At 43.3% G+C, this 25880-nt stretch overlaps 1 protein-coding gene across 1 annotated transcript in view; it reads right to left on the bottom strand.

Moving 5' to 3' along the window:
* GRIN2B (glutamate ionotropic receptor NMDA type subunit 2B) overlaps window positions 1-25880 on the bottom strand; it is a 397810-nt gene that overhangs the window by 41788 nt on the left and 330142 nt on the right. The window contains exons 7-11 of the mRNA XM_028533474.2: window positions 9217-9419; window positions 8289-8460; window positions 7557-7710; window positions 4039-4164; window positions 1069-1298 (exon numbers count right to left, since the gene is read on the bottom strand). Of these exons, the coding sequence (XP_028389275.1) occupies window positions 1069-1298; window positions 4039-4164; window positions 7557-7710; window positions 8289-8460; window positions 9217-9419 (885 nt within the window). The remainder of the gene's footprint in view (window positions 1-1068; window positions 1299-4038; window positions 4165-7556; window positions 7711-8288; window positions 8461-9216; window positions 9420-25880) is intronic.

Below are 25880 nucleotides of genomic sequence, written 5' to 3'. Positions count from 1 at the left end.
CTTTTTCACTCTTCTCAAACCATTTCCTAAGTGTTTAAAGTTTTATCTCTGGGAAACCTCACCCATGTGATGATAAATCATTCATTGCCTGACCTATCTGGTCTAAATACACATCTGCCTACATTTCATAGCTTCATCATTGTGGAAGGAGCGGGAAATCAGTATTTCCTAAATTTTAAGGAAACACAGAATAGAAAATTTACTATAAATGAAAGTCTTCAGAATTATTTACTGGAGACTCCATGAAGGTAGCTATCACCCTAGTCTGGGACCACCTGGTTATCATGTTTCAGGAGACAGAGTTCCCATGGAAACAGGGATGCTTCTGGCAGACCCAGAGAGTCAGATGCATTCAGAACGGGTTTTGCACATCTGCACCCAGAAAAGATGGAAACCAGCAGACACTTTCCTTCTCTCAACTGCATAGGCCAGCAGGGAGGCCAGGAGGGAGGCCAGCAGGGAGGCCTGCAATCGGTATGGGGGCAGCCGATTCATCAGTACCATACAGGGCAGTCATCAAGGTAAATAGCAGTTACTTCTCTTCAGGACACAAGGAGAACAACCCTCCTGCTTAGCCCTGGGAACACACGAGTGTGCAGAGGCACAAAGGGGGAGCCCACAGCCAAAGCCCTTTGGGAGGAAAATGAAGGCCATAATGGGCCAGTGCCCTCAGTGTGGGCGCACGGGGCGGCCCTCTAATAACACACTAAACAGCAGCCCTGTGTGGATAGGCCACCCAAGTGTATCCAACAACAGGTACCATGTGCTCAGAAAGCTGCTAACATATCAAGCCCCTTATTTGCAGCCCAGGGTGTACTTGTGACAACCTTTCACAAATCAGAAGGCAAATGTGAAGAAATATAATTTCAGTAGGGAATTATATTACCTACTGAAATCAGGCAGAGAACTGATTCCTGCCTCCCTTAAAGACCACCTCCAAATTAAGGAAACACAAGAAACCACCATGGATTCTAAAGATTTAGAAAAATTAACAGGTATGTGAGAACATTGAGTATGGTTCAGAGTGGGGTTGAGGGAAACACAGAAAATTTTAAATAGTTCTCTTACCTTTTTGTCACTCAGGCCAGAAACCTGGTCCACATACTCCTCTTGGATCATGAAGGCAGCTAAGTTGGCAGTGTAGCTGGCCAGGAAGATGACGGCAAAGAAGGCCCACACTGACACCATGATCTTGGAGGTGGTCCCCTTGGGGTTCTGCACGGGTACGGAGTTGTTAAACACCAGGCCCCAGAGTAGCCAAATAGCTTTGCCAATGGTAAAAGACGGGCCCCCTGGCTCTGCAACGAACAAAAGACAAACACAGAAGTTAAGACAGAGTCACTGGGTCTACTGAAACTCACACATACACAGGGCCGGTAAGTTCCTGCTCAGAGGAGGAAACCCTCCAACTAAAACCCAGCCTTTTCACAGAAAGCTTCTCAAGTTGAGAGCTTATATCTCTCTTCTCTGGGGACCCCCAGGAAGACATAAGAAAATTTCTTAAGAGAAAAACCAGAGGCCTGGGATGTGTGTGGAATCCTGCTCCAACTAATGGGCATGACTCAGAGAGGGCACTGGAGGGGCCAGCTGTCTGCCCCCAAGATCTAGACCCCCCCCCAAGATCATATCAAATCAGAGTAACAAAGGCAACTGCACCATTAGAGCTCACACATGTCCCTAATCCCACTGTTCCTAAAATTTATATCTGTACCTACCAAAAAAGTATTTCCACTTCAAATAATATCAGCAAGAACTGTGTGGGGTCTTTTTCTACCATTGCCATAGACCTCCTCCAATTTTATTCACACTGATGCTGACTGGCTTTCAATGTATTTTATCCTGATTTTTCCTTAGCATCTAGCATTTAGCACTGAGTATTTCAAGGACAACTCTGATCCCATTCTAATGCCAAACTTCCTGAATGGTTTCCTACAGTAGCAGGAAGTCCAGACAGGTAGTCGTACACCCCTGGCTTCACCACATGTATCTGTGGGCAGGGAGGAAGGCTGTCTCTGACCTTCCTCCCACCAGCCGCACACAGATAATGTCAAGACTTCTGCCGATAATCTTCTTGCGACTTTACTGCTTTCTCTGCTTGGTTATAATGATATCTTGCCTGATGTCTGGGACTGCATGGAGCCCCTCCACTGCAGAAATGAACATCTGCCTGCAGTTTTACAACACATTAGCACAGGTCTTACGACACTATCTGTGATCCTGATAGCATCTGCTCAGCCACCTAAATCATCGGTGACTACACATGTCGAGCCTGGTATCTAACTGTGCACACACATCTGTGTGTGTGGACCTTATTTCACAGAACAGATGTGTAACTAAAAAGATGTTTATAAATCAAAGTTTCATACATTGTAAAATGCCTCAAGGAGACTTGATATTTAAAGTGGTCTCATGTTGTATTCCTTCGTGAAGACAAGCATCATTTGGTAAAGTGAGTGATTACACAGTAAGCCCTGGCTCTGAATTTTGTCTCTGAATTTAGGCCTCCTTGATCTTCTCCAAGTGCAGGGGAGGGAGCACACTAACTTCAGTTCTTGACGTTGCCAACGCATGTATGTGCTCGTGCACTTCTCAGATGTTTCACTTGTTACTGGTGCCCATCGGGACAGGGAGCAGGTCATGGCTTTTGGATGACCCTTTGGCACAGGCAGAAAGCTCCCATTATATCATGTTGTGGAGACATCTACACCTCCACCCAGAACTCACACACCAAATAAGAAGGTAGGTCTGCACCTGGAAATACTTCAGTGCAGTGGTGGTTCACAGCATGGACTGTGAAGTCAACAGAAGCACTAGAGGAGCCTTTACAAAATACAGCAGCCTCTAGAGATTCTTTTTGGTGTGGGTTGGGTAGTTATTTTAATATGCAACTGAGGTACAGAACCACTATTTTGAAATATACAATGGCCCAAGCCCCACTCTGGACCTAATGAATCAGAATATTCAAAAGTGATGTCATGCACCTTTGTTTTTTAGGTATTTTATAGATAATTCTTATGTATTGCCAGGGTTAAGAATCTAAGAATGTTTCATCGGGAAGGCATAATTCCAGGATAAAGCTCACATTCTGGATGGGAGAAGACTTAAAAAAGGTATAATATTTTCTAACCCTGGAGTTCTCAGGAAGTTTTAGAAGACCTATTAATAAGGATCCCATGCCCCCTTCATAAAGCTAGTGAACTTTTTGTGAAATACCATAAATGCCTCAAACACATGGGGGGCCTTCACATCCCTGGACCTACACGGCCAGGAAATTGGATTGCCCCCAGTGGCGCTGTGGGTGAGATTTAACATCTCCTGGCCACTGTACGTCATGTGGCCAACTGGCAGAGGGCGAGAGCAGGACACATGCTTCAGGAATGTTGTACCTTGGTGGTGATCCTTTGGCTATGGAGAACTCTCTTTTTAAATATTTTAAAAACACATTTATTGATTTTAGAGACAGACATAGAGGAATATTGATGTGAGAGAGAAATATTGACTGGTTGCTCCCATATGTGCCCTGACAGGGGATCAAACCTGCAATTGGGAATTGAACCCCCAACCTTTTGGTGTAAGGGATGACAGCCCAATCAACTGAGCCACACCGGCCAGGGCAAACTCTTGCAGCCACAACTATCCTTCTATCTCTTGGGGCAGCCTATTTTCCCTTATTCTTAATTTTTGGGTATAGTCTGACTTGTTAGTCCCTCTGATCAGATGGACTGCTCTTAGCCTAAGGTTATCAAATAGTTTCCTCTCACATGTATGTGCTATTTGACATGCATCTCCTGCCTGCTTTCTTCTCATTTTCCTAGGGGTGGAACTGGGTTTGGCATCAGGTTTGAGACAGGGAGGGGACACAGAGATTCAAACTAACATCTTCACTGGGGTATTTCTAGGGAGTGATTAAGCTGGTGACAAAGAAGGCTGAGGGTTCGTTTCCACAAATGGGTAAATTAAGAGAAGGCAGATGGCAAATGAAGGGTACAGACTGAGAACTAGAAAATTGCCAAAATGCAATGGTTGTGATGGCCTTACCTCTGCCGTCCGCGAGGCACCTGTTATAACCCACAGGGCTGAAGTACTCAAAGACAAAGACAGCCACGGCCGAGACAATGAGCAGCATCACAAACATCATAACCCAGACATCAGCGCTGAAGGGCTCTGGGGAGGGAAGAAAAAAACCAGTGCGCAAGGTTAAAACAGAACACAAAGAGATTCTAATTAATTTACATATGTATTCACTCATGTAACATGTATTTTGGGGGGAAACCAATTATAGGTGTGTACCTCCCTTCAGACAGCCAGGGCCTGGGTTGGGGAGGAGTAGGAGGCTGTGTCTGAGCATCCATGTCAAGGTTTATTTCCATTCCAACATGTAAAAAGGACAGTTTCTTGCCCGCGAACTTTTGAAACTGTAGAGACAGTTTCCGCCATTGGACCAGTATCTGGGTCTTTTGGTAAGCGGTAAAACTGCAATAAGCAATGGAGTCAATGGATCATATTGGACTGATTCTTGGTTTGTGGTCTCATCCACATGGTTACAACACACAGTGGAGACTCGGAAAAGCTTTCCCTAATGCTGCTGAGCCTTACAGCCAAAGTCATCCTCAACAGCATTTCAGGCGGGTATTGGTTCTCTAATCATTATGTACAACGAATATCTCCTTTCCCTCACTTCTCTTAAATTTTCCTACATTTGCTTTTCTGGCCCACCGAAATGTATATATTTTCTTAGACATCATTAGGGTATGAGAATTTTAGTCAGTGTTAAAAAATACACCTGCACTGAATATCAGTACCTACAACAGTGGGTAAGGAAACACACTGGCTATAATTAACCAAACAACAATAAGCTAGTCCCTATCAGCAGGTCACATGGGCGATGGGACAAGCTCAGGCGGACAAGATCAGGCAAGAGAAAAATAATGTTCCACAATGCTTTCTTTAATTTCTTTAATCATTTTTGCTGAACCCCTTCCAGTTGATCTAAATCTCTCTGGCTTAGAGGTGTCCAGAAATTGAACACTATATTCCAGGAGCCATCCCTCCATAAAAAGGGACAATTGCTATTCTGTCCCATGGTACAATGCTTCCTCCATTGTGTCTCAAAATAGTTCTGTCCTTTTTAGCTGCCATATCACATTGTAAAATCATAACTAAGTGAATTAACATGCTGCTTTCTCCATTTTCCAAATCATGAATAAAGATGAAGTTGAAAAGGGGAAAAATGGCTGAAAATTAGAAAATATTTTCTTTCTTGAAATCTTTACTTGTGAACTCCCAAGGGAATTATATAAGCCTGGTCACTTAATCAACTTAAAAGGCCTTTGATAAGGCACATGCCAACAGTGAAAGGCAAAACCTTTCGGTGGCAGCCACAGATGGGAGGGTGGAGGGTATAAGTCAATGCCTTTAGGCAGTAGAGAGGAGAACACCTCTCTCTGTTGGCTCCAACTGACTGCAATCCTACCCTGATTTCACGTTTGTTTAGGATTGGGGAATAGCTGAGTGAAAGTATTTTCTCTATGCTTGCTTTCCTCCCATTAAGCCTAGGGAAACCTTCTGTATATAACCTTACCCCCTCCCACCCCCCTGCAATTGCATTGGTCTTTACAATTTAGAAAGTGCTTTCCCCACATATTTTATACAGTCCTTGTAACAGCTCTTTCATCAGGGGACTACCATATTTGTTTAACAGAGCAGTAAACTAAGACTCAGAGGTCAAGGTCCTTTCCAAGTTCAAACTCAGAAAGTGGCAAGGCCAGGTTATGAAGAGGTCCACTGAGGACAGAAGTTTGTGCTTTCCCATTGTATCCTATCACATCTTTGTTTCTGACCACTACATTTCAGACCTCGAACTGTGTGTATCAGAACACAGGCTCTGACGGCAACCACACCTGGGCTTTAATCCTGGCTCTGCCTGGTACTAGTTGGGAGACTGTTGGAAAACTGCGTAACCTGAGGCTCACTTCTTAGGCCATAAAATGGGTATAATGATAGCATTAATGAGATCACATAGTCAAAGTTTATACAATAATGCCTGACACATCATATAGTAGGTGTTCAATAAATATTGTCTTCTCTTACCCCTGTAATTAACTAACTGATCCTTCTCCAAACACAAACACACAAATGCCCGGCATTTCTATGTTGTTCTAGGACTATCCCAATTTATCACTGGCTCTTCCAGTTCAGAAGCTAAGGTTAGATCCCTGCCAACAGGGTTAGAATCAGAATGCAGGGTTTTGTTTTGTTTTTTTAAGATTTTAAATTTATTTTTAGAGAGGGGGAAGGAGGGGGAAACATTAACATGTGGTTGCCTCTCACGTGCCCCATACTGGGGACCTGGCCCACAGCCCAGGCATATGCCCCAGACTGGGAATTGAACCGGCAACCCTTTGGTTGCCAGGCTGGCACTCAATCCACTGAGCCACATCAGCCAGGGCACAGATTGCAGTTTTGTTTGTGTATCTTAATGTTCCAATTATCCTTGTAAAGGAAAATACAAATAAAATACATAAAGCTGCTATGAGGATTAATGCCTGTGTTAAGTGTGTGCTATCTAATAACATTTCATATAAAATTGGCAGAGGCAGAATTTGCTTCACTATGAGAAAGAAGGTTGGCTGAGAAACCTGAGTAGATTATAGAAATAGTCTTTGGAACCACTAACATCAATTTATACTGTATTAATTGAATAATTCCCACCCCCGCTCCCCGCCAACCCTTGCATAGAGTTTAAAGAAACATTAGTCACATCCAATATCCTCATAAAAAAAGCTGATGTCTCTGAAAGAAACTGTGACTTGCCCAAGGGCTTACAGGTTTGTTCCAACCCAGGCTTCCTGTCTCCTAGCCCCATGCTCTGTTTTCAAGATGACATTTTAATTTCCAAACTCTTTCTCTCATAGCCTCTGAAACAATATGGGATCTGAGCTTACAAAAGAGCTTATCTGATCAAAATCTTGGCCTCGTCTCACCCAGCCTTACAGAATACCTAAGGCTTTGACACCTAAGCAATGCTGGAGAGTAGGGAAGTACTGAGTGGTGTGCGACAGGATGGAGTAGGGTGTGGACAAGAAACAGAGTAGCTTTATCTGAGAAAGCCTCAGAAAATCCATGTGAACACAGAGACCCTTTATAGGTAGTACTGAGCTCAATTCTTGAAGAACATTTAAAATCATAGGTATGTCAATGATATTCACAATTAGAAATTACTAAAGCAGGAAGCAGCTTCAAGAATCACGTTGTTGAAATGTCATCTTCTATGGTTGAGGAAACTGAGTCCCAGGATAAAGCAGGAATGGGACTAAAGTCCAGAACTGTTTCTTATAAGGTATCATGCCTTTTTATTCTGTGGGGTGGGGGGGGGGTGCTCTTCAATGTTCATGTTGAAGAATAATAAATTTTGAAGCCCCCAAAATGAAATCCTGGCTGAGCTAAGCTTGTAGCAAACCACCTCCTGGCTGAAAGAACCTGGCCATGTGCTGTGCCTCATTCCATCTACCTGCCTTTATGTCTACCTCCTTCATACCTACAAGCACATCTCGTACCTAAGAAGGCAGAAGGTGAGACAGTCCCATTGCTGCGAGACACCATGACACTGATGCCAGTCTCTATGAAGGGCACAGAGAAGTCAACCACCTCAGATCGCTCCTCGTTGATGGTCAGCGACCCCACCGCCATGTAGGCCCTCTTCATGACCACCTGGAGAGAAAGGCACAATGCTCCAATTACAGCATTCAGGAAGATTTATTTATTTATGTTTAGAGAGAGGGGAAAGGAGGGAGAAAGAGAGGGAGAGAAGCATTGATGTGTGAGATAAACATTGATTGGTTGCCTCTCACAAGCCCCCAGTTTGGAACCTGGTCTGCAACCAAGGCATGTGCCCTGACCAGGAATTGAACTGGTGACCTTTCGGTTCATGGAGTGACACCCAACCCACTGAGCTACACCAGTCAGGGTCACCAGTGGAGGGACTGAGCAAAAAGGAAAAAGGACTCCTGGACATGGTCAACAGTATGGTGATTGCTGGGGATAGAGGGCCATAAGGGGTCTAAATGGTAATAGAAAAAAATATAATAAAGATTAAAAAAAAGAACATTCAGAAAGGCAAGGGTCTGCCACAAGGGAAATACTTCACAGCCCCACAGTGGTTTTCTTTGTACAGTGGAAAGAGTATATTCTATTTACTATTTTCTAAGATTTATAAAATGAGTGTTTTTAATACCTAAGTGAAAAAAATAAGTGAAAAGGGGAAATGGCCCTTCATTCCTGACACTCACCTCTCCAATCATACCATTCCAAGTTCCATTGATTTTCTTCCCGTGCTTGCCATTGGTCACCAGGTAAAGATCATAGGTGAACTTCACAGATTTGGAAATTTTCTTAAGGATGTCAATACAGAACCCCTTGCAGCATTTTTTGATGTAACCAGGCTCCTCATCTGTTTTATTCCTAAGCAGTTAAAGAAACAACAAACAAACAAACAAAAATATAAGACTTTATATAAGAAGCAAAATAGTACCCTTTGCCAGTAAAACTCCAAACCCATTCACAGCTCAGCACAATTTATATCAGACCTAAGTAAGGGATTACATCAGACCACAGAACTGCAATTCTCTCATTAGCTCATTGCAGTAAGCCAGGTTTTCTCACAATTTTTCATGCTCCTTTGAAGTATAATTACATCAGGAAAGTGCACATATCCTAAGGGTTCAGTTGGATGAATTTTTACGCACTGAACCCACACATTTAAGCAGAACTCAAATCCAGACACAGAAAAGCTGTCAGCACCTTAGAGGCCTCTTACTCTCCCTTTCAGGCACGTCCCACTCTCACCAGAAAGAACCGTTATCCTGACTTCTAAGATGTTTCTGAATCTCAAAATTTCAGGACAAGCTGGCCCCCTAAAATATATTTCAATACCAATGTAAACTTAAATCTCCATAAATTGGAGGTCCTCGTCATTGAGAACAGGCGAGGCCAAAGAAATATTAGTATAATTAGCAGGCATTCTCCCAGGTCATGATCTGCACAGGACCAGGCATCCGACTACAGGGCTGCTAGTAATCCCATTGCTCCAGGGCAACTGAAGATCAGACACGGTGCTCAACCCATTCTATGCTTCAGGTCCCAGGCCAGCCGGGTGTTACGGCTGGGTCAAATCCTACTATCCTATGCCACCCAAAGCCACTGGGGAAGGTGCCGTACTCGGAGACTATGCGTTTTTGGCAGGGGACTGTGTTCCTCATGCAGGTTCCACTCAGAGGGTCCACACTTTCCACAATAACAAATGGAGCCTCCTCCAGCGTTACAATGCTCAGGTGGTCATCCTCCTGCTCTTCCGTCTCGGGGCACATTCGGGGCCACAAGTAGTACTTCATCTGCAGGGACTTGTCCTTCCACTTCCCCACCTGCACAGGGATAAACAAAAGACTCAGAAACTTCTGGTGAAGACGTAGCAGCCTCTCCTACCCTCACCCAGGAAGACTTATGAAAGGCCAACAGATGCAGGCATTGTGCACAACAGAGAAAAGAATCATCTTTAAACTATATGCTCAAAATGAGGCCACCATGCCCAAATCTAAGAAAAATAATCTATTCATGTACTTACCTCCTTACCAAACATTAAAAGAAGACCTACCATGTGCCAGGCACCTGCTAGACCTATGGCTCAAAGAAGCATCATTCTGACTTTCATCAAGCTCACAATGAATCACAGAGTCAGAAATGTAAACAAATGTTTACAGTGCTGTGTGGCAAGTGCCAAAACTGAAGCCTGCACCAACCACTGGGAGGATGCCAGAGTTTCCTGCCTTGTGTGGCTGTTGTTTTTTTCTATTTAACTAGAACAAGGAGCATGATAGTGAGAGCAGCAAGTAGCTTTAGAAAGGTCACAGAATGACTGGAACAAATGAGCCAGAAGGATGTGTTTTGGCTTGTTACAGAGGTCCAGAGGGAAGCCATGTGGAGAATGGGGTAGATCTGAACTGGAATAAAATGGTAAGTCGGGATTAAATACTGACCCAGCTTGTCTGGGGAAGGGAGTGTGGTTGGGCTGGTGATGAATGTCTCGGGTCAATGCAGATATGCACCTGCTGGCATGGGTGAAAGCCCCAGGTCTCTCTGTGAGCTGCCACATATGGCCACACGGGCTGTGCACTCCGACTCCAGGGAGCACCATTCACACATACTGCAATGTGAAAGAGGGATGCCCCCTGGAATCACGCTCATGGTTGTCCTGCTGCCAATCATCGGGAGAAATGTGTGGGTTCCATTATTTTTCAAAGAGCCATTCATTCCTGTTTTTATAGTAGAATCTGCATGACTTTGCTGGTGGGTTCTCATTCTCACCCTGTTATTAAGTTTACTGAAGAAAGAAGGAACACCTTTTAATTTTCTATAACTGAACATCTTCAATTATTACAGGGAATTATGGATTGAAAGCTCTTGCATTTTCCCAGTCTATAATTTCCTCCTGCAGCAATGCAAATTAGGTGTGCAGGTGAGGTATCAGGACTACAAAACTACTTAATGTATTAACTCAGTGAAATGTATTACATCAATAAGGAGCAAAAAATGGGCAGAACTTTATAAATTTTCTAGCAGGCTTAGATTAATGGGCTTAGATTTCCATATTCACACACAACCAAAATTCCCTCCTTTGTTCCTCCTTTGTCTATACTTAGCTTCTGCCCAGTGCCTCTGCAGGTGTGGTCTGCAGCTCCCTCCAACCTGGCTAGCAGGTGCTGCCTATTTCCTGGCCCAAATCAGGCCTACACAACCACTGCCCTTCTTTTATTGTGTCACTCTAACACAGGTAGTTCCTTGGTATCCTAGGCCATCTTGTTTGGAATTAATCCTGATGCTAATTAGTTTTCTTCCAAGTGTCTAAGCCATATTTCACTTCTGTGTTCAGAATTATATATAGATCCAAATGTTTGCTTTCTTGTATATGTATAGTCTTTTCCATTCTGTCGGCCCTCATTTTAGTGCAAGTCTGTTTTTCCTTTTACTGCTAAGACTACTTATTTCTAAAGCAGAAATGTTCAAGTAGCTTCCCAGCCATGTGAAGATACCAATCTCTTCGGTCTGTGGTTAGGGAGAGTTGGGGTTTGGGGAAGAGAAGACCCTACCCTGAGGAGCCATGATATTGGGTCACCTCCATCCCCAGCAGTCCTAGTTACTCCACTGGCCAAACTAATATTCTTCTCCGCATATTCACTGATGTGAAAAATGTTCGGCAGCCCTAGAGTACCATCCCTCCATCCCTCCCTCCCTCCCTCCCTCCCTCCCTCCCTCCCTTTCTTCCTTCCTTCCTTCCTCTTTATTTCTCTCCCTTTCCTTCCTTCCTTTCCTTTCCTTTCCTTTCCTTTCCTTTCCTTTCCTTTCCTTTCCTTTCCTTTCCTTTCCTTTCCTTTCCTTTCCTTTCCTTTCCTTTCCTCCTTTCTTACTTATTTCATTGACCTTATTCCTACAATAATTCCTTTCGATTTTTTTCCTTTTAAATCCAAATTTATTCTCTTCCATCTTTGTTGCTATTAGCCTAACCCAGAAGTCCAGCAGCCCATTCTGGGATTATTGCAGGCAACTTCAAAGTTCACATAAGGTTCCTCCTAGAGGCACTGCTGCCAGATGCCTCTTCTTAAAACATCACTGCATCATATGATACCAACTCAGAAGTTCCAACAACCTTCCATCACCCTCAGGATTTTGTCCAAACATTTCATCTAGGTCTGTGCATTGAGCCTAACCCACCTTGATATGGTTAACTTCACTATTTCGAAACATGAATCCTTTGTTCAAGTTGGAAAAGTAAGTTATTAGTATTGGGAGATAACACAGGCTAATCAGAACGGGTTTCAATAAGCTAGTTGCATTTTCTTTTCTGATAGACTTCCTATATCTGTGAAACAAAAATGCTGCAGACATAGCATTTTGGCAAAGTTTTTCATGACACCCTTATGAACAAGATGAAATATAACAGATTATTATACACTTTGCTAGATTTCAAAGGAGTGTAAAATCCTATTAAAAAGATTATTTACTTATTTATTTTTTAGAGAGAGGGGAAGGGAGGAAGAAAGAGAGGGAAAAAAGCATCAATGTGTGGTTATCTTTCATGTGGCCCCCACTGGGAACCTGGCCCACAACCTGGGCATATGCCCTAACTGGGTATTGAACCAGTGACCTTTGGTTCACAGCCCACGCTCAATCCACTGAGGTACACCAGCCAGGGCAAAAAAAAAAAGATTTTTTTAATGAATCAATGCCAACATTGAGAGAGGTCTGTAGTGACATGTCAGGGAATACTGTCTTAGAAGTGGCCTGTACTTTGTTTCAGAAAATAGACAGAAGTCATGCTCACAAACCTGCAGATGCAAAGCTTGGCAGAACAGAAGATACACTGCAACACAGAGTCAAGGTTGGAAGCTATATGAATTAATTGGCTTAACAGAGTGAACCAATTGGCATATGGAATGGAATGTAACAGTATTTATACTTAAAGTCTAGGATTTCGATATTTAAAAAGCAATTGCACCGCACTGAAGATGAGATAGTGGAATTGACAGCAGACTACACAAGGTATGGTGGCAACAAATGGTATATTTATAGAGCTATGGTGTCAAGCACAAGGGATGAGGGGAGGGCACAGATGATCACACCCTGCTCTGTGGTCCTCGTACCACAGCTGGAAAACGAGGGTCTGATCCTGTAATTCTATGATCAACTGATTCTTATTTACCGTATCATTCTCATTAATCCAACAATAATCTGTTCATGCAGTCCCCTCTAGCACACTCTTCCCCAACTTCCTGTCAAGCTTGCTGGATCATGTTCCTGCTTCACCTCAATGCAATCCAACCAACACCACCAAATCTGTGCTAGGTACTCTGGCTGTATGCTAGAGATAACAGTATCAGGTAATATTCACTGAGGGCTTAGTATGTGCAAATCACTGAACACGTCTAGTAATCTCATTCATCATCAAAGCAAACTTGGGAGGTGGAGATTACTGTTTCATTTCTCATTTTACAGAGCAGAACAGAGGGGTTCGATGACTTGTTCAGTCTTGAGGTGAGTGAGTGCAGCGTCAGGATATGAGGCTGACCAGGCTAGCTCCAGAGCTTGGGCCCCTACCCACCACACAGTATTGCTTCTCTGGCAATGAAAGAAGAGACAGTCCCTGTCCTCCAAGGACAGTCTAGTGGAGCAAGACACTATCTATTGACAATAATATCAAGTGAGGTTTTGGTAATTACCCTAATAAAAGGTGTAATTAAAGTACTCTGAGATTCAGAGTGGAAGTGATTATTTCAGAAGGGGTCAGGGCTAAGCTTGATGAAGATCCTTATCTTTGAGCTGGGCCTTGAAATGTAAATAACAGCTCATCAGGTGAAGAGTGCTTCATCCACAACAGCAACAGCAAGAGCACAGCAAGAGCAATGGTGCAGTCCTACAGCTGCTGGATGCAAAGACCAAAGATGTTCTTTCACAGCTAAAAGCTACAATATGTGTGGAGAAATGGTCTAGCTCAGTTCCCCTCCTCATTAAAGACCTGACCACTCTAGCCAACCTCTATCACTCTTAAGAGCCGACTGGATTGTACTCATCTCTTTCCAACTTTCTGACATCAGGTTGAGAGCTTGAAATTGACTGTGGGCTCCATGAAACAGAACAAATCAGGGCTTCCTGTCTCCACCCCTGCCTCCAGTTGTTCTTAAACATTCACCAGCTCCCCTCTATCCAGGGTTACCAAATCATTATTTCATGATATATACTATTTTATTTAGTGACTTTTTCACTTTCAGATGTCTTGTATCCTAAACTAAATTCTAAACATGCCCCTAAGTGTTTCTATGATCATGGACACATTTCTTTTAATAACACTCTCTGAACCTCTGTTTGCACATTCATAAGATAAGGGAGTGAGTTCTGAGGTGTCTTCCACATAATCCCATGATCCAGGATCTCTCTAGGATGGTGACTTCCTACTACACTCCATCTGATTAGAGCCAGTAAAAAGAAAGGGGTTCTTAGTGCTTCATTCCTGAAGGAAAGGAAGTATACATATTTTTATACAAAAGACTAGCTTGTCATAAGTCATGAGTTTTTTGTTGTTATTTCTTCATGGATTATTGCAGTGAGGAGGCAAGTTAACAAATTCCTTGGAATTTAAAAGGAAAAACAGTTTTGAAAAAAAATCTGCTATGAATATCAGATTCACAATGCCAACACACAGCACTCAAGTTAAAGAACACGTTTTGCTACTTCAAATTAGTTACCTCAGCCTTCTTATGGAGCAAGTCAGTTAGAAATAAATGAACAACTAAAATTGAATAAAATAGGGACTATTGATGTAAAAGAATAAGGTATGTTTTAAGCAATTCTTTATTTAAGGGGGAGGGGTATAGTGAAAGTATTATAAATGAGAAAGTTTTTAAGGTGATGAAGAAGAGGAAACAGAAAGGAGGGAGCCTGAGACACAAAGAAAAAACCATGAATGCTTTTCTAGGACGTCTCAACTCATGTGCGTATATAATACTGGAAACGCAGAGAGTGGAAGGAAATGAGGTTAACAGGAGATCTTTCGGAGACAATTCAATGAGAAACACTGAATGAAAAAGTTATAGCCACAATTACAATATGATCAGGAAGAAGAGAATCTTACGAAATAATGAAGAAAGTGGCTGTAAAACGCTCTGACTTCCTCGGAGATAAGCACTAAACAAACATCATTATCACAAGCACATTTAACAACAACATCTGTCTATAAAAAAATGCAGTTATCTGTCATACTAACATTTAAAAAGATCTCTTGAGGGCTGAAATCATCCCTCTCCAGAGAAGAAAGTATTTCTGATTAGTTTTCTCAGAAAATCATGGAGCCATTTTAGGGTTTCTGGTGTGGTTCTCTCAGTACGAGCTGAACACCTGCTCAGCCAGGGGTCTCTCCTCAGAAGGAGTCTACCTCAGAAACCTAGAGCACACCATCCTTCAAGCCTTCCCTTATGAAAATTCAAGAGAACCAATCTGTGGTGATCTCAGACTTCGAAGTCTTTCTGGGAAGCTAACAAATTTCTTCTGTTACTGGCAATGAAACTGGCACCAAATAGCGCCCTGACGAGGCCATCCATAAGAAAGACCACAGGGACATATGCCTTCTGAAAGCCCCTGCATTTGTCCTTCCTGTCTGTGAAGGTCTGTGTCATCATGGGGAAGAGAGAGGGGGCCCGGGCAGGACGGGGCTGCTGTGAATGCTGCTGCAGTTCTCGCACAGAGAGCAAAGGACATCAGTCCCCCCAGGCTGCCTCTCTCATCTGCACAGAAAGTCATTTTGTTTAAGATCCTGGAATAAAGCACTTATTAGATCCTCTTTAGGCATCAAAGGTTATTTTTCACAAATCAAAGCATTTTTATTTCTTGCTTGAGATGACACATGGACCTAACACTAAACACTTTCTGCTTATTTTAAGCCTTCATCTGACTTGGAAAATGCAAAATGTAAAACTACATGTAATTTTTCTGAGCAAACTGAAGGGACAGGCAGAGGCTCTGCAAGGCAGCCCGTATCTGCATTCCACCCGTCCCAAAGCAGTGTCACATCCGACAGCTGACCTGGGCTGGCCACGTGCTAGTGCTGCTGGTGCTCAGGCCCGAGACTCCCAACAGAGCAGCAGTCTGAGGCTAGGAGGGCACTGCCATCCCCCATCTCTCCTCCCCGAGAGCTGCACAACTTGGCTCTGAGGACCTTTAAAGGCTGGGTGCCTGTGAGTACTTCATTTTGCTCAATCTTTATTTGTCCATATCCATCCCCCCATGCCTTGTATGGCTATTGATTCTCTACATTCATACAAAATACGTATGCATATAAATGAAGAAGGGGATATGTGTGTGCATACATGTGTATGTTTTTCCAAAATTGCATCATGCTATACACATGTCTCTGTAACTTGCTTTTCCCTACTTAAGTATATATCATAGGCTTTTTCCCAATTCAACAGATGGCAGATCTAATTTTTTTTAATAGTAGTTGGATAGTAGTCCATAACAATGAATGTGCCTCAACTTATTTAGTCCTAATTCCTATTGATAAATGTTTACAATATTTCAAAAAATAATGAACTAAAATGCATAATACATATCTTGGTATTTTCAAAGCATCAACGGCTAATAATGAAATAGCAGAATAGAAAGATATTTGTTTTTCAATGTTCTTGATGTTGCCAGAACACTTTACCAAAGATGTACAGCAGCTCAAATTTCTGTCAGCAAAGCACAAGAGGGCTCTTGCTCACTCCTCACCAGCACTGGACTTTTATCACTACTAAACATTTGCCAAGCTGAGAAATACAAAGTGGTACCTGATGGCTCTCATTTTCGTCTCCTTGACTTGCAGTGAGCTGGAGCACCTCTGCACACCCGTTCGCCTTTCAGGTTTCCTCTTATACCCTCTAGTCACATCTCTCGCCCATTTTCTATTGAATTATTTGTCTTTCTTATCTGTTCCTAGGGAGCTCCAGGTATAGCATGATAGGCACACTGTATCTGTCAGATATGCTTGAAATACCGTTTTCACTCAGAGATTTGTCTCCTATTTTTGGTATCTTTTATGCACAAAATTTTACTTTTTTCTTGTCAAGTAAAATATGTCTTCTTATATAGAGTGTTTGGTTTCTTACCTCACTTTTAAAAAAATCCACCCCACTCTCAAACTGCTCTTTGTCCTTACTTGTGCGCAGAGCTGCTTCTGTGTTGTGTGTGACTGACCTGCAGCTTTGCCTTCTGCACATACATGGTCTTCCCTCTGTCAGCCCCTCCCACATTTTTCTAACGCTCTGGGTCCTTCTTGCTCTTGTCAGGACTCGTCACTTCCATGATGCTGTCCCTGGCTACTGCTCCCCGGACAAAAAGCTCTATTTGATCTTCTGTAATCATTTTGTGGGTCAACAGCTCCCACTAAGATGTTAGCTATAGCTGATATACAAATCCTGTCTCTGAATGTCTCTAAGCACATGAGGGCAGGGACTATACTATTTTACCTCTTTTTGTGCCTTATACGGGAGTGAACAAGTGTGTTCTCAGTAATGATTGACTGATGTGACTGGAGGGGAGAATACATCACACACTCCACAGAATCTTTACTAGACATCACTCAAGTGTTCTTTCAAGTAAAGGCCACAGGATGTAAAGTCTGCCTCATGTCCTGCCTCTTCAGCCATCCAGATTATAAGTAGCCCTGGATGGACTCAGTTCCATGCAGATCTGCACCGAATATGCAACCAGGCCGCTGGGGCCGCCTGACGCTCCTTCTCCTAATCTTTCATATAGTTGGTAATGTTTAAAATAATGTCCATATCCCAATTTGATCCATGACTGCCTTGGCCGACTACTGTTTTGGCACTTACTAAGCTGGGAACTGGTGGCTCTGGGAAAATCCACAGAAAGGAGGAGCATCCAGCCATTTTGCCTGTAGCCTGTGTGGCTTGCCCAGTGACACTAGGACATCGGTTATCATTTCAGGCCTCAGCCGCTATCCCTGGTTGACCCTTGCCTCTCTGAGAGAGCCTGGCTGGCCACTGGGGGCTGTTCAACCCCACTGCCGCTGCTGGCCTTCACCCTCTGAGGGACCCCCGTTCTCCAGTTGTTTCTCCCTCCTCGTCTCCTGCCTTGCAGAGGGCAAGGATGGGAAACTGGTGGGCTGAAGCAGACTCTGATGCTGGAATGGAAGTGGCTAAATCCCTCAGCACCAGAGAACAGTTATGGTCATTTCAGACAAGACCACAAACAGAGGTATGATAATATCAGAGTAACTATAGCTATTACGGGCCAGGTATGTCACATAGAATTATGGTTTTTCATTGTCGCCAACTTCCCAAAGGGTAGATATGTTATACCCACAAGACAGACGAATGAAACCAAGGCTCACTAGGGAGTCAGGATTTTATCTTTGATCTCTTTGCCTCTAGAAGCCCGTGTTTCTTTCACCATGCCATGCTGGTAACAATATTTCTGACCTCCTTACTCCTGACACTACTGAGATCTGAGAAGTCTTTCCTAGCTCTGCAGCCTCCCACCCCCACGTCAGCCCCCCAGAAACTGCAAGTGATGGTTGTATCCAAAGGCTTCAGAGCAAGTGGCAACTGAAGTCCACATGGGGCCACACAGGCAGGAGGGCAGCAGGCGGCAGTAGGAGTCAGGGCGGTGACAAGATGTGTGGCCTTGATGAGTTATTTCATCTCTCTGTGCCTGGTACATATTAGTCTTATGCAAGTATGTGCTATTTTTCTCTCCCTTCTCCCCCTCCTGGTTATTACTGTTACTGCCACTATTGGAAACATCAGTGCCCACGTGCCGAACGTCCTCCCAGAAACAGTTTTTTGGTTGCAAGTGCTAAGGGGGAAATACTGAAAAAATTCCAACTTCTATACTTTTAACTCAATTCATTTCAAAATATCAGGGTAAGTTCCATGAAACTCTTCCAGTTTCATGCAACATTTTCATTCAGGTGAAAATAAAAACTGAAATCACAAAAAAATGAAAATGCTACAACCCTTTTAGATTTACCAAAGGCCTTGAACTGAGTCCCATTGAGCCAGGTGCTCTCTCTCTCCATAAATCCCTCACTGGGGCAGGATGGAAGTTACTTGTAGGCCAGAGCATTTTGTAAATAGTTTGCCAAACAGGCTCAGAAAGGCTGAAAGATTCGACATGTTTTCTTCCCAAGCTCTCAATTCCCATCCTTGGACAGAAATACATGGAGTCCCATTCTAGGACTTAGATGAGCTCAGTTACTGAGAGCTGAGCTCAACTTCTCTGACCTACCTTCTTCCAAGAAAGACCCCTCCTCTCAAACACCAAAACTGAGTCCTGAACCATCTTCTGGAAGGTAGTTCATGCAGGCAGACACCCCTAGAACTTGCTCTGAATAAACTTCCTCCTGTATCACAGGGCTATAAATGTGTGTGCAACATGCCCAAGTCTTTCTTGCTCCAGAACACAGCTCAGCAGGGATGCTGATGAACTGATGGATGGATGTGGGTGGGCTCCAGGGGTGCTACTATAATCTGTTTTGGGGATCTGGGTCACAGGCTTTCATCACTGACATTGCTCATCATCAGCTTCTCATTACTCCCCACTTCATCTTTAAATGACAAGTTGTCAGGGCAGAGCAAAAGTGCACGGTGTCTCACCATTCTGAATGTGACTTTGTGGACTGAGCGCTGGGTTGGCAAGGTCTTCGCTAGTTTATGTATATATGTATGAATTTATGCATGTGTGCATGTTGTGTGCTATATATGTATGTATTCATTCATTTACTCCACTACTTTATTCTACTTGTCATATTAGTAAAGTACATAGGCTTTAAAGTCTGAAAGGCCTAATTTGAATTTTGGCTTTGGTTGTGTGTGACTATGGACAAGTTACCCTAAGCTTTTACATTTGGTGTTGTAGATGCCTGCCATTTTTTTCTACCAAACAGCCATCTTCTCTCTTGATAGCTAGTACTCTCTCCCCGACACCTTTTCTTGGCTTAGCCTCTCCTTCTCAGATTGCCCCTTCCTCACTTCCACCACACGGTCCTGTGGAAGCTGTAGTGTTATTATGGCTCCTAGTCCATCCTTGACCCAGCCACAGCTGAGTGGTTGAGGGCCCAGGCACCTGACCTGCTGGGTCAGATCCCTCGGAATTTGGCCTCATAACCAAAAAGAACGTTAAATCAGTGTTACCCCGTACCTTAAGCTATAACATGTAAAGTTCACAGGCTCTGGGCAGCTGTGTTTTGTACCCTATGGAGGAAACTGGCCAATGGAGAGACAGCAGCCAGAGACAATTATATGCAGTGAGAGTGAGCAAGATAAATGACAGCATCAAAGTTCTGGCTTGTGGCTATTCTAGAGGCTCAGCTGCATTTCTGTTCCGGGTTCTGGTGAGACAATCCAGTATCCTCATAATAAATCTGCCTTTTTTGCATAAGCTAGTTCAAGTTGGGTGTCTATTCTTTATAATCACAGTGGTTCTCATAATGCATTTTTTCTCATCTATAAATGGCAATAATAATAATTATAACTATCTTCGTGGGATTTTGGTAAAAAATTAAATAAAATAATGCACATAAACACTTTGTGAAATGCCTGGAATGTGGTATGCACTGAGTAAATGACAGTGGTTGTGGTGGTATTTATCAACTTTCTGTGAACACATCAGGTGCCAAGAAGTAGGTTGGGTCACCAGTGATAGGCAGATTCCACAGCCATTCCTTAACAGGTGCCTCTCTGCACAGGGCCAAGGAAAGGAGAAGCAGGAGGTCTCCACTCAAGCTCGCAGAGTCTTTGTTTAGGTGGATCCAACCAGCTAGAGTTTCCATTGTCAAGTCCAACAATGACCTGTGGCTGTACACCCTACCCAGGCCCCAGCCCTTGTGAGGATGACTTGCACAGTCACAGTGTTTATAGTTGAGCCAGTCTCACTCAGTGGGTCACTTGGCTCCTCTTCGCATATGGCTCACATGCCAGGCCCAGTCATTTCCACGCCTCCCGCCTGCCTTTCTGCTCCCATGCACCCCTTTATAAATCCTTTACCGAGATTAAGAGCTCAGAACCAGAGGATTCCTCTAGGGTCCCTGTGAGAGTTCCCAGGTCAAGCAAGTGACTTGAACCCAGGCGATGTGACATACCAGGGCCTTTGCTTTTCACCTCTCCTTTATTGTCTCAAATATTAGATGGCATAGGAGAACAGTGTCACGCATGTAGCAATAATTCTCAATAAATGATCCAGAATCACCCACCTGTGCTGCTCTCCTTAGGCAGCCCCACATGCCTGGGCCTGTCACAGCACTAGTGGTCCACAGGTCCAGGGCAGCAGGAGGGTGAAAGGCATAAAGTGGAAGCAGTGCCACCCACCAGAAGTCACCGCACTATCATGGAAGCCCCTTGGGAGCCAGAAGTGGTCATATTTCTCCTCAAACAATGCCTACTGGCCTGATCCCAGCTCCCTCTCTCTTTTGCCTCCTGATGAGTCTTATCACATCCTCCTCACAATCCTCCTCTGAATTTTAAAAGCATGTATGTACATTCAATAAACCAAACAACCCAACAAGGAAAATCAGGTTCTTATGTGAAGTTTCAGGAGCTAGAAAGAACGGCCAGGACTGGAGCGGGCGCTCATCAGGCGCGATTGTGGAGGCTGCGTTCGGCACTGCAGGGGGCTCATGCACAAGGGCTGAACAGAAAGGAACGGGAGACGTTCTGAAAAAGGAACACACTGAATAAGGATAATGACAATGTTTTCCAGGCCACAAATCTGAATGTAAACTCTGATGATTATGAATGTGTTTTCAGGGACAATGAAGCGGCATAGTTGAGGGCGTGATCACCGAAGAAATCCAAGACATAAGGTTGTGAATATATATACGAAAAGAAACAAGGCATAAACATTGAAAATACATATAAAAGTTACTGAGGCAACAAGGGAGCAGAAAGAGAAGGGGTCAAAGTCATTGAAAATACATCATAATTTAGAAAGACTAGACCACAGAGGGAAAAAAAGTCGTAAAAGATATGAGGTGTGTCCGAGAAGGCACCTCATAGAATTCACAGAATAGTTTCCTCACACCTCACTAAGGCCATGCAAAAGAGCACTGACTCCCTAATAACAACAGTCATTCTGGGGTTCTCTGGCCTCTGCCACCTCTCCTTGGCTGGAAAAGGTCAATGTTGTGGACAAACATACTTGTTAAGCATGTGGCAAATAGTTTTTCTGGAATATCCTGGAATATGATTTTATATCCCAAACTAGGATATAAAATCATTCCTTTTTTTCACCAAAATTTCTTCCCCCAGCTTTGTAGGGCATAAATGGCAGGAAAGATCTCACGCTTGCTTGCATTCTCAGATAGTTTCTCTCTTGCCTGGATTTCTGGATTACTACTAATTGACTTCCACACCTCCATTCTTATCTTTCTCCAGCACATCCTCCACTTGGCCCCAAGAGTGATCTCTTAAAAATAGAGATCTGACCGCCTCCCAACCCTTCTCAAAGCCTGTCAGTGCCTTCTTGTTCACCTACAGAATAGTATCTCACCTCCTACAGAATAATATCTGACCTCCTGGAAGAGGATACATTTGTTCCCCACACTTTCTCTCCCTCCCTCCCTTCCTCTTTCCCTCTCCTTCCCATCTCTCTTTCTCCCTTTCCTCTCCTGCCTTTCTGCTTTCTTTTCGTCTCGCTTCTTTAGAATTCCTAGATTTTAACTGACAACAACACACTATGCTGTTTCTTCCCTGAATGTCTTTATTCTTGTCAGAATTTCCTATTTTAAATCTCTGCTCTTCTAGATGGCTCCCACTCAAAAAGTTAAGATTCAGCTCATGTAGAATCTATTCCAAGAACCCTTTCCTCACACACCCCCAGGCTGGGTTAAGGAGTTAGATAACCTTCTTTGGTGCCCCCTGAATACCTTGTGCATATCTCAATCACTGAAATTGCTTATGTGTCTGGCTTCCTCCAGTAGACTATGAGTTCCTCAATGGCAGGGACTGGACATTATTTTTTGTATCCCTAATGCTTACCATAGGGAATAGAACCACAATGGACACTCAGTAAATGTTAAACAAATCAGTAAATGGCATTTCAAAAGGAGAACCTGCTCTGGCGGATCATAATAGATAGTAGTGATTCTATTAATAATACTAGTTAATATTTATTGAGCATTTACTAGGTGTCAGGAATCATGGTAAGCAATGCACATGCATTATCAAATTTAATTGTCACAACAGTCTTATAAGGTAGATAAGGTAGATATTTTTATATCCATTGATAGTAGGTTATATTAGTGGTGCAAAATGAATCACACACCCAGGTATCCATGCCCTTGTGTAGTCCCCCCTTTTCTGACTCTGGGTTTAGCCCTGTGACTTGCTCTGACCAACAGGATAGCAAAAAATGTGACATATGTAGAGACTTGATGAACGACAGTGCATTGCACCTTGCCTTCCTAGAATGGTGCTAACAACTCTGAAAAAACTTTGGCCATCCTCCTGGAGGATGAGCAAACGTGCAGATGAGGCCCAGCTGAGGGCCAATACCAACAGCTAGACAAGGAGTGAGGCCACTTTGGATTACCCACCCTCAGCAGAGGTGACTACAGCTGATGAGTGACTCCATGTGAGACCAACCCAAGAACCACCCAGTTTATCCCAACTCAAACTGCTGACCCAAAGAATTATGAGTAACAATTACAGTAGCGATTTCAAGCCACTAAGTAGAGGTAAACTAAAATATATCCATCTTGGGAAAAGGTTACATACATCAGGATGAACCAAGGAAGAAGGGATGAAGCAACAAGACAAATGGAGACAGAATTAGAAGACAAAACAGCACAACATTCTTCATAGCTCTTTAAGATAAGTAAGTACAGTGCTGACGTAAGTCCTTAATTGTAGTACTGTTGAAATGGCGCTAAACATAGAGCTGGAGGTTCTGAATTTCAGGCCCAGTCTTAGCACCGACAAGTTCTGTGAATGTGACAAACCACTTAACCTCTTAGAATCTGAGTTTGTTTATCAGCAAAGTGGAGAGGTATGTATGTATGTATGTATGCATATTTTACAACTACTAGTCTCACAGGGCTAATAGGAGAATCAAGTATATGTCACACTGTCCAAATATAAATATTAATGTTGTTGATATTAGTTAATTAGTTTGGGTTATTACAATTACTAACAATTTATCCATGAACCCACAAAAGCTGGTGGGGCAGTGAGGGAGGATTTGATAGAAATTCAGGAGCTAAATCCTCACCTTGTTTCCATGGATCAAATCATGTTTCTCTAATAGTTACTTCAACACCTTCAGCTTCAGTGGTTTATCTTATCATTTTCTTTTCTAAGGTGCTCTCGGGGTATCTCCTGTAACTCTTCTTTTTTTCAGTGTTTATAATCTATTTGCACATCATCCATTACAGGTCAGGGGAACAGCTGCTCTCAGAACAAGAGCACTAAGTCGAGAGTGTGAAGACCGGGTCAGGCCCTGCCTCAAATCAGCCTGGACCATATTCTTTAACCCCGATGAGCCTGATTCTCTATCTGTAAGTTATGAGGGTAACAACATTCACCAAACTCCCCATTGGGGTTCATGAACGACTGATGTGATAATGTATGTGGTTGTATCTTGAAAAAGGAAGTGTTGTATCTACTCCCTGCACAAAGGCAAGGTAGTATAAATGCTCCCATTCAGCAAAAGATACCCAGTATATAGGGGTATCTCTTTATTTAGTGTTATTTATACTGCCGATGGGCTACACTCTGGGCTAAGTGGTAGGTTTTGCAGGGGGGAAAATGGGGAATGGCATTCTGAGATGTGAGTTAATTTGCTTATGGTCACATTATTAAATGGCTAAATTGGATTCAAATCCTTATCTGCCTCTTTCTTAAGCCTGGGCTTCTTGTATGATGCTGGAAAGCCTCCAAATGGAAACTTCTCAGCCTGCAGGAGAGCAAAATTATTGGCCAGGTAGTTTACCATTAAACAGGGTCACCAGCTTGTGGCTAAAGAAACAGATGATGAAAAAAGTGCTGGAGGGAAAAATGTCTGTTTACAAATACAGCTTAATTAATTAGTCAACTCAGATGAGGCCAAAGAGGCGGGTTTCCAGATGCCTGACGTGGAGAATTAATTAGCAGAAAAGCACAAGTCCTCAGCCTGGGACCCCTCTGCAGACACATGGCAGAATTAAATTGATACTAAATTTCCACAGTGCCCTTCACCTTAACTAGATTGCTCCTCAGCTGAACTGAAATAATTGTATTGAAAAAATAAGAAACTAACTAAAACCTTATTGAGCATGAAGTAAAAAGGATCCACCAACGAAAGCTTCAAGTGCAGCTCAGGAAAGAAGGTATGGAAGTTTCCAGTGCTTCCAGTTCTAGTTACAAAGGGTCACAACAAAATTCAAGTGAAGTTAGGTTACGCCCCACTAACACTTGGAAATGACAAATGTGAACCCACTAAGATAAACGAAGTAGAAAACCAAAGCAACACCCGAATTCCTACCAAGCAGAGCCACCTCCTGCACTCCCACTTTCTCACGGCTGCTGTGGAAGTGCCTGGGGGAGCCCAAGTGTCCGCACCACCGCCTCAGCGTCCTAGTCCACTTGGCGTTTTACAGGATAAAACATTATTCAGGGAGTGGAGAAGTCCTGTCACCTGAGTTACTTGTTATAAATATGAACTGAGTGTGCAATCTGTAGGCATCGCAACAAAATGGGGCGGGGCCAGCCTAGGAGAATAAATCGCCTGGAGCCAGTATTACCTGAAATCTGTGCTGTTCCAGCTCCTGTGTGACTTTACCTCAAAGTCCAGGAATGGGTATGTTCTCTGCTTCCACAGTCAACATTTTCTGTGGGTTCTAAAAGCACTCCTAATTTGTTGTTTGTGTTTTTATCAGTGAATTTCCATGTATTCTGCAGTTGTTTGGGACCCGTCCTCTGCCTAATTAAGCAGAGGAAGTTAATGAGGTATGAAGTGCCTTTGTGCCACATGGTAAACAATACAATGTGCACAGAGAGAAGTAAGTGAGGGGTCAGGGCAAAGAGTCAAGTGAGACTTGACGGTCAGAGGCAGGAGCCTGGGCAGCGGGCAGAGGAGCAGCAGACACGATGGGATTTCCCTGGGATCAGGGGTGGTCTGACAGGCTCTCAGGTGTGGAAGTGACCTGGAGAGCCTCGATGGTTTTTCAGCTGTGCTCTGGACTAGAATCACCTATAAAGCTCCTAAAATGCTGAACCCTGGGCCCCGTCCCAGACCAGTTACTTGGAATCTAAGCAGAATGTAGCATAAACAACAGAATTAGAGGTATTTATTTGGTGATTCTA

Source organism: Phyllostomus discolor, chromosome 2, assembly GCF_004126475.2.
Source record: "Phyllostomus discolor isolate MPI-MPIP mPhyDis1 chromosome 2, mPhyDis1.pri.v3, whole genome shotgun sequence".
NCBI lineage: Eukaryota > Metazoa > Chordata > Mammalia > Chiroptera > Phyllostomidae > Phyllostomus > Phyllostomus discolor.
Note: the sequence above shows the minus strand (reverse complement) of the source record. Positions and strands in the feature narration are given on the sequence as shown.